The 10,201-nt window shown below is 36.3% G+C and overlaps 1 protein-coding gene across 1 annotated transcript; it reads right to left on the bottom strand.

Moving 5' to 3' along the window:
- Nucleotides 1–2,288: 2,288 nt before the first annotated feature.
- On the bottom strand, nt 2,289–6,998 carry LOC129271647 (uncharacterized). Its single transcript, XM_054908947.2, has 10 exons — nt 6,945–6,998; nt 5,772–5,986; nt 5,408–5,617; nt 4,967–5,209; nt 4,731–4,807; nt 4,417–4,604; nt 3,936–4,247; nt 3,654–3,803; nt 3,099–3,282; nt 2,289–2,967 (listed from the first exon to the last, which is right to left on the bottom strand). The coding sequence occupies exons 1-10, from the start codon at nt 6,996–6,998 to the stop codon at nt 2,687–2,689; spliced, it is 1,914 nt and encodes a 637-aa protein (XP_054764922.2). The 3' UTR covers nt 2,289–2,686.
- Between the last annotated feature and the right edge of the window lie 3,203 nt (nt 6,999–10,201).

A 10,201-nucleotide genomic window follows, 5' to 3' on the forward strand; every position in this document is an offset into this window, starting at 1 on the left:
AAGTATGAGTATAATAGTTCAGAGGGAGAAAGAAAGGTGGAGAACCCCTTAATCTCATTCAGCAGGGGGGGGGGGGGTGTGGATTCTCAGCCACCATATGTGTAATCACTTCCAAAATCGCCACGCATGACAACCGTGGTATAATCTACAAAGCTGCATAGTCTAATTTTTTTATTATGTACATGATTTCATTTATTACACGATTGTATGCTTAAGATCCCTGAAACCAGACGGTTTGCTCCCAATCAATGTGTTTCTGCAGTTCAAGTGATGTAAACATGATTGTACGGTTCAGTTCAGGCTGATCTGTTCTACAAACTAATTTTTACATCCATGACTCCAAATTACCTCTTTAAATTCGACAAAAGACATGAGAAATGGTGAGAGAGAATATAAAAGCTAGACAAAAAATAAAATACACAAGAAACGATAGAGGGATAGGAAAGAGAGAAAGAAGAAAAAAAATACATATCAAGACATAAAGGAAATAAATGTAAAAATGTTAAAATGAGGAAGTGAAAGTAAATATAAATCAGATTACTTTTATACTTAGTGATTATTTATTCTATTAGCTCCGGGTACCACCATAAACATATATTTATACTGTATCCAAGAATAAGAATGCCTCTTAATTTTATTAATAAAAAGTAATTAGCATGCTTCAACATATCATTAATCCTACTTCTATTCATGAGAATTACACTTAGTATTACAAATTATCTGTTGTTAGCCCAGGGTACCACGTACGTGCAACCCGGAAATCTTATGGGCGCCGCCATTAATTTTCCATTTCGTCAAACTTCGCGCTGATTGATGGATCCTTTTTTGGTCTCATGAAATCTGAGCCAATCACAACCATCGTTCCCTTACAAAATATGAATATGCACGATTATAAAAGAGATTTTCACCCTCTTTCATATCATATATATTTTGTTATGGTTCTTAGTTAAAAAATAAATTAAAATATCGCTTTAAATGACCCATTTTTCTCATAAAAAAAATTAATTTAAAATAGGTATATTTTAGTCAATCGTATAAAAAAACTGCAACTTTTTTATGAATTCTTTCAAAAAATATATTATTCTAAATGATCATCCCGATCTTTTTCTCATTTACAATTACAAGTGTTAAATTCATCCTGAGGCTGCAGTGCCATGTGAAGAACAGCAAATTCAGAGTGAAATATTGTGATATTTGACATATGTATCTCTGGAGGACGATTTTTTGGAAAGTAAGGGATTTGTAGAATTATTGCTCGAATGATTCGAAAGAATACATTTCATTTGTTAATATTTAGGTTACTTTTGAAAGAATCTTATCAAATAATATGTTTTTAAATCAAAATTATCGATAGATAGAGCCGCTAAAATGTGAATTTCACCGCGCGCTGTCTTCGTGGCCGGCCGTATGTAGCGGCCCGATTTTCCATGGAACACTGTAGCGAGTGTAGTCCCATATTGGGCTTTTCGCGTTATATCAAAATTGAACAGATTCATAATTACTTATTATCCTTTTAAAATAAATCTAATCTTTGTAGAATTTATATATTGTTGTATATATACACTTCATATGTTCATGAATATCAGTAGTAAACTTTAGCCAGTTTTAGGTATGAGAATCTTTTTTAAAATGCAATGCCAATGGTGCATGGCGTGATTGACTGATGTGATGATGACTGAATTCTGCATTTGTTGTCGTGACCAGTGCAGTGCAGTGGCATACGGTTTGATTACGCAATCTATAGATTTTCTAATTCTATTTAGTATTGCTATTCAATAGTCTTTCTTCTGTATTTTTGTGTTAAAAGATATATCATGAACTAGTGACACTGGGGGGGGGGGGGGCACGGGGCACTCAATGCATAGCCATAGCCATAGTGGGTATGTGCCGCGGAGGGGACCCCCAATTTTACACTCAAATTTCCGTTCCAAGGCATAGCATTTTTAACACAGTGATCACTTTGCAAGGTGGGGGGCAGGGCAATTTTCATTAAATTCTTGTAAAAAAACAACCCACCTCCACTTGTTATACTTATACTAGTGTACATCGCTCATTTATTCTCCTCCCCTCCTTTTCTCTCTCTTTCTTCCGCGCTTTCCCTAATCACTGCACGGGGCCTAAGGGGGGGGGGGGTAAGGGCCCTTCTTCAAGGTAATCCATTTGGGAAAGGAAGCTTAATTTTGACCCCACACACCACCAAACTCACAGTTTTTCTCACTGATATCATGCACTTCAACTCTGAATCAAAATGACTTCACAATGACATTAAACAAATGCAAATTCAGATATTGATTTGGATACAATATTTGACCATGTTGACCACAGATCAGGAATTTTATTTACTTTTTTTTCTCACATACATGATTGTATCATCTGTCATCTGTCAAGTTTGACAAACTTTGAAAAGTATGCTTATAGTAAACAAAGCATAAAGAGTGATGAGAATATTTGGCTATTTTTTCAATGAATACAAACTGTCTACATATTCATAATTTTGTTTGCCACCATGTTTTTTATTTTCCAGAGATTTTGTATGGCCAAAGTTTAGTATGCAACAGGCCAGAACCAGCACTGGATTTGCCTTGAACAGAAATTCATGGAAGACGGCTAAATCTAGCTGGAACTCATTCTGATGAGGTAAGTGTTATACACTCAGCATCATAAGAAAATGCTAAAACAAGGTGTGCTATTTATTTTTATGATAGGCAAGTGGGTTAGAATATGCCCACTGTGACTTTACTGATTGCATGTGCATTGTGAGCTCATCGGTGAAGCCACGTAAGTTGGAGCGTATGTTATTCAGGTGGACATGCATTCCCTCTCCGCCCTGCTCGCCAAGAAGTCCAAGTCCAACTCGCCAACGCTGGGACCAGGGCATCACATGATCCTCCAGGATGTGCATCTTTGGGGTGATAGAGTCCTGGAAATTGGCCCTGAAGAAGCTCATGTAATCCTTGATTGATGTGTCTGTAATAAAAAAGGCAAGTAAAAAATGTAGAAAAGTTTAGAAATCTGCAAAAAATGCAAATACTGTAATCTGTCCTTGAAATGTTTGATGAATTTTACAGATAAAATTGAAAAATAGTTTTTCCACTCACCAAGTTTGCTGATTTCTTCCATGGTGAGAACCCTGGCACTGTTGAAAATTATGTGGCATGAGCCATACAATTTAAGCAATGTGTTGTACTTCTTTGCAGTTATTTTGGCCTTCTCGCACAGGACAGGACACACTTCATTGGTTTTTTCGATAATGGTGTTGGTAATCTTGTCAATATTCTCCTCCTGAGAAGATAATATATAGCACTTGTTGATGTATACTCTCTTTTCTTATTCATACATCTACAGCAGTCATGCAGAATCCTGAGTGATCAGAAACCATATTCTGTCAACCACGAACGTGCAGTGGTAAGAAAAATAATCTGTCTAGCCAGGAACAAGCAAACATTATTACTGAAATGTACAATTTAATAATTCATGATTTGCTTGTTTTAGAAACAGATTTTGATTCAGGTAAGAGTGTTCATGCCCTGGCTACTGATGAAGAGCATGCATTTTAACTTTAGTTTGAACAACATAAAACATCACACATTAACCAGAATAGAGCAGTGTGCATATTTTCCCTTACAAGAAAGCAATAAAGCAATCATTAGTACCTTTAGGCATTTGTGAACATGATTGCCTACGAAACTCTTGCCGTGGTATGCCTGCCTCTTCACATTTATGGTCTGGAGTACACCATCCAAAGCCTTCACAATGGGTCCCTGTCCTTCGGTCATCTCTGGTATTTTGCTTACCTGAGCCTCCTGAAAATATATAAGAATCACAAGTTTGAATTTTCAGAAAAATGTGTAAAAAATATGTTGGTGATTATTTGAGTGCTTTACCTTCTGATTACTTGTAAACTTGATTAATTATTGAATTGAAATAATGCTCACCAGTTTCTTCATCTCTGTTCTCTTTTCTTGTGCAGTTTCTTGAAGAAGGGCAACTGGTTGTGAATCGGGATATAAGAGTGACATATACAGATGTTGGTCGAGTAGGTCTTTGTGCTCTTCTTCCAACTCACTGATCTTCTTCGTAAGCTGCTTCTTTGTTATGAACCTGCTAAAGGCATCATCACTGTTCCTTATATCTCCACTGGCTAGGATGGAGGCTGCCTCTAGGTCAAGTGCATGGCATTGATGTTCAAGAGCATTAAAATGCTTGAGAAAAATGCCCAGAGAGAGGTGAAGTCCAGGTGGGCAAATCTAAAAAGAAAGGCAAGTAGTAATTAAAAACAACTGTTTCTTATGAGTATAAGTACTGACATCATCTAATTAATTTAATTCAAATTTCATTTTGGGTATCTCCTTTTGCAGGGCTTTTTTGTTATAGCTTATTCCTATGCAATATTACAGACTTTTTTGTTCAACTAACCTGATTCAACGGAATTCTGAAGAGTGGCTTCCTAACTACGTTGTTGCACTCCTTTGGGACATTTCTGATCTTGAACTTTTCAAGGTCTTCTTCCATGGACTCCAGATCCCTCTGTTGAGTGTCTCTCTCTGACAGTGGTTTTTTTATTTCTGCCTTTGTTGCTGTGCAAAACAAGCAGCAATGTCGCCCTAATGAGGATGAAGTGTGAAACAAATTGTTGAAATTACTTAAAACTAATCAATAAATCATACTTGTATGATATAATATAACAAGAAATTATTGAAAAAAGAACAGGAAAAGAAGAAAATACCTACCACTTGCACCCGATATGCCATATGCCTTGCACAAAAACTCATAGTCCCCAAAGAAAAACAGGCGGACTTTCTTCTCTCTGTGTTTGGAAAGAAACAAAATGGATGATGAAGTTAATACAGTGAAATGTGATATATAATTTATAACATAAGCCAATCATCAATACATGCTTTGCTTGTGTACTATTTATGGGTTTTTATTTTTCACATTACTCTGTAAATATCAATTCCAGATATACCTCCATGTGGTGGATTGAAGAACTTCAACCTCTGCAGCCATCTCTTTCATCGTCACTTCAAGATTGTAGGCAGAGTCCTGTCCAGGGAACAGCGCAACCACTTGAGTATTGCGAAGGCAATTAGGAGACCTCACATTCGCAATCTGGATCATCATTTTGAAGGTGTCCCCTCCCTTGTCTCCACCTAGCTTGACCCAGACTTCATCTTTTGGTAAGGTGTCCAGTTGAATTAGCTCATCAAGTCTAAAAACAAAAATAGATAGGATAATTACTTTCATCATTTTACACTGAAGTGTAAAATGGCCTTTAAAAGAAATTTGCTAAAGACATTGTAAATGTATACTTCATTATAGGCCATGATCTGAAAATGTTTTCTTGAATCAATTTCATTTATATTTTTATTTCATTTATATTCATCTTATCTCTGTCTTCATGACTTACTCATAGTATTGCTCCAACAGGTGTATTACAGTCGATGTTATACTGTGCACTGTTACCACCGGTCTCTCTACAAATTCATATGCTTTCTCTATTTCATTGAAGCTCTGCAATGGCAGCATGTTCCCTTGCAACATCCCATCTATGATGCCGTCCAAAATCTTTCTTGTTGCTTTTTCTCCCCCAGTTGTTATTCCTCTGTTCAGCAGCCACCTGCAAAATATATATAATTTTGTCATTTAGGTATGTTCAGAAAAAAATTGATAAAACATTAATTTTCACGTCTCTTTCTATATTTCCTATTGATATAAAGTCTGACGAGTTACTGTTCAATAATTGCAAAAATATTTGTCAATAAATCACTTACTGTTTCAGCTTTCTCATTTTGGTCCAAGACATTGCCGTCATCGCCTTCAGGTCAAGCATGTCCTCTGCTGTTAGGTACAGTTGTGGAGATTCGTCTGTTTGGGGGGCTAACTGGAGAGCCTCTTCGATATTTGAGACAGCTTTTTGTCTCTTTCTACGTGTCTTGGAGCAGACATCTTGTTTAGCTGCATTGGGAACTTGCTTGACACAAATTTTCTAAGATGAATTTATTAAAGAAAAGTAACAGACAGAAAGAATAACAGTTCAATTTACTTTCTGAAAGTTTATTTTTCTTGATTTGAATTTCAATATAGGTCTACATATATGCCAATGTTTCACAGCTGCCAACTAATGTGTTTTAACGATATTTAGTATGATTTTAACAATCAAAGGTGACAAAAAGTGATTCTTTTTTAATTGCAAAATACATTTTTTGTTAAATTTGATGGGCATGCTTCATATGTGTAATTTATCATTTTTTGTACCAAAATGAGTTCTTATTTTCCCTTCAAAATATTATCTGATGTACTGTTCTTTTTACCCTCAATCAATCTTTGTTTTGGTAAGGTTTGTGGCTACCAGAAGAGGGGTTAAAATACTAAAACCTATATCTATTCAACAAATGTTTCCACTAAGTGTTCAATATCCAGGAGAGAATGAGACACCCCCCCCCCTATCAGGAGCAATGGAACGGTTTACAAAGCAGGGGGGGGGGGCTGACCATGCAAAAAAAAAAACCACAATCATATGGTCATTTTTACGTTTCGTAGCCCCCCCCCCCTGCTTTCGCAGCCCCTGCATATAAGATAGAATGAGAGATATGTCCCCTCCCCTGGTAGCACACAAAACTCCCCCCCCCCCCGCGTTGGCCTATGATGCTGCTTGAAAAAGGAAACCTCAATGAGCCTTGAGTCTATCCATTATATATATATTTTTTTTTAGATGAATATTTCTTAATGCAGTATATTAAATTTAAATGTATTTATGTACTATAAAAAAGATATGAAATATGCTAATAATAATGTATTCAAAGTAAAAATGCTGATAAGTGAATGCAATTTCAAAACTTGCTTTTAGAATATTTATCAATTAATTTCTACCATAGATATTAATAATTGTGCTACCATATGTGTAAATATACTTAAATAATAAAATAATGTAGAGTCTACTATACCTGTCCTTTCCCTCGTGTCAATAAGGCTGTTGCACCATCATCTGATTGAGTCATTTTTTCTTTAATAGCTTCATAAGCAATTTTTTCTCGCTCTTGTTTTGTTAAGTTTGCACTGTTTTGATTGGTACACGTATAATTGTGGTCGTGCATCGCTATGCTTGATGGGATATTTTGAGGTGGTGGTTGGATGTCATTTGTTTCTCTCACATTACCCATCCTTTTTAGTTTTGAAGGTTTTCCAAAGCATCCTGCTTTTATTTCAGAAATTTTGTGGCAGAGTTTGCATTCTGTCCTGCTGTGCTTAATCCACTCCACAGATTTTATTTGTTTTTGATTGATGATTATGGCACATCTGCATTTTTGACACATGCAGGGGGGGTGTACATCTTCTTCATCATTTTCAATGTTTGTTTTGATTATCTGGTTAATTTTTTCAGAATAATTCAATACAGGATACTTTTTTGCTTTACGCTGAATCTTTACACCGCAAAACCGGCATAATTCTGTGAGAATTTGGGTGTGTTGGTCCATGCCCACTCACAGTGACACGCACACACACACTATGGGGACCTTCAAACAAGGCTATATTCAAAGCTCAATAACATAAAAATTTGAAATTAACACTTGTAAATGTAAATGAATAAATTGTGACTAATGACCTAAATAATATGAAAAACCAAAAGATTAGGATGGGATAAGTTGCAGAATTTTTTTATGATTTCACGTTTTGAAGTGATAAAATGATACCTAAAATATACAAGAGCACCTCCGTGACTCAGATGGATGTGCGATGCCCGGGGAAGAGGGCTTTGTTTTACTCATTACACATCATGTATTGATTAGTTTCATATCTATCGATTCGTTATGACTTCGACAATTCAAAAATCGACACGCCCTAGTTCAGGGAGCGTCCCTGATTTACATATCGTGGTTCAAAGTCACCTTCTTAATCCGGGCCTGCAGCTCTCGTGATAATCGGGTGAATATTGAAGAGCGCCATCTCGCGACGTAATAGCGAACTTTGCTAAGATGGCGCGCCGCTTAAGCTTTCCATTGATCGCGTGCAACGTGCACGTACGTGGGGTGGCCCCAATAACAATTACGGTAACTGAAACAAGAAAAAAAGTCTTTTATAATTATATTAATGATATGTAATTAGCATAGTTTGGCAGTATCATATGCTGACCGCTTGACAATACTGAATGAAAATTCCTTCTTAATATTACTGATAATACGTCATTCACCCAGATTGGTCCCATTAATAGACAATAATATCACGTTCTTCCAGAATGAAAGTGAATATTAATAAGAATGCTATGAAATGTCATTATCCCGGAGCAGGGTAGCCCCACTGACAGAATATTGATTCTGCTCCCCCTAATATCCTGCATGTCTTGACGTAACTGAAACTGAAAATGACCTTGTGGTCAACATTTAATCAAACTTGAATATGATGCAGTCACACGATAACCTTTAAAAAAATATACTATAGATTAATTAGCGCCTTCTGACATTTCTTCATTACGCACAGTCGATTTCAATCTTCACACTTTAAATATTCTCCACAATAGACGAGACTAACATTTTCTCAAACCATATTTTGCAAACTCGATCATATTGTGTTGATCAATTTGAAGCCTAGAATTATGTGGTTGATGTTGAAAATGGCTACATGCGTCTTGTTGATGTTCATCCGTGTTACATGGGGTGTTTCCAATGATGCCACAGGACACCTTCAATGTGCTCGGACTTCAAATACTATAGCCAAATGCTCGCATCTGAACCTCACATCCGTACCCCAATCTCTACCAAACACATTGGAAGTACTGGACCTGTCATATAACAAACTCACAGCACTGCACAATGAGTCCTTTGAAAGGTACAACCTAATTCGGATTCTGAATGTCGCTCACAATTTCATCGAGGTCATAGAAGGTGATTCTTTTGGGAATCTCCAAAGACTTGAGAAGATCATTCTGAACGACAACGTCATAAGGGAAGTGCCTCCAGTTTTGTTCATAAACAATCCAAATATTTCAACTTTGATTCTGTCTTACAACAAACTCTGGAAGATTCCATATTTGAGTGGTCTCTGTTACAACAGGACATCACAAGGAATAATTGGATTTCCTGAGTTGAGGAACATAACCTTGATTGATTTCTCATACAACAACTTGACATCAGTCGGAGAAAGAGATTTCGCATCTTTCAGTAAATGCTCTATCTCTCAATTCAATCTGGGATATAATAAGCTGACAAGCCTTCCAAAAAGAGTGTTTTCCAAGTTTGCTTCAGTCGAAATATTTGATGGGAAGCACATAAACCTTGACAAGTTTGAAGTTTCTTCCTTCTTAGGAATTCAGAGTATAAAACAGATGATACTGGAAGGATCACAAATTAAATTTCTGATTCCATTGAATGATTCAGCTGGTATCTTACAAGAGCAATTTCCTAAAATTGAAAAATTATATTTGAATAACAATAGAATAGTACATGTTCCTAACAATGCCTTCCTTGGGTTTAATTACCTGCAAGTCCTTGATTTAAGAGCGAACAGAATAATTATGGCTTCAAAAGAATCGTTCTGTAAAATGACAATGCTGAAAGCACTGCATCTGTCAAATAACAAAATCAAAGAATTATCAAACGGTGCTTTCGCTTGCCTTAAAAAAATGAAAGAAATCACCTTGGCAGGAAACAGATTATACAACTTTGACCCTGCGTGGTTTACTGGTTGCAAACAACCAAAAAATTACTTTTTTTCTTTCCAGGGCTCTTTTTGGAGAAACTTAAAAATTTTCCAGGGCTACTTTTTCATTTTCCAGGGCTCTTTTTCCACTTTCCAGGGCTACAATTTCTGGAGCTATTTCGCGGCTTTTTTGCGTTTGTGTGTGTGTGTGTGTATATATATACACGGTAGCTAGCATATACCAGGGAAGTATAACACTTCCCTGGTTTGACCTTCGCATTGTTTCTTCGAAGTGATTGTTTATGATTTTAGTGTTGTGATGATAGATGGATTTTGATGCTTGAACGATATCTGAGTTGATTCATGGACCTAATACAGACCTATTCAGATTAAATCATGGAGGTAGAACCTCCATGAATTAATCCAAGTTTGAATGTTTGATACTTGGTTGACGTGAGCTTTGCGTGTTTACTATTTAGTGTTATAGCCCATTTGTCAAATTAATCTAGAAAGATCTGTATTCGTGTCTAAAGACAATGTAAAAGAAAAAGAAAGTTCTGAATTTGTA

The sequence above is a fragment of the Lytechinus pictus genome, chromosome 18 (genome assembly GCF_037042905.1).
Source record: "Lytechinus pictus isolate F3 Inbred chromosome 18, Lp3.0, whole genome shotgun sequence".
Classification (NCBI taxonomy): Eukaryota; Metazoa; Echinodermata; class Echinoidea; order Temnopleuroida; family Toxopneustidae; genus Lytechinus; species Lytechinus pictus.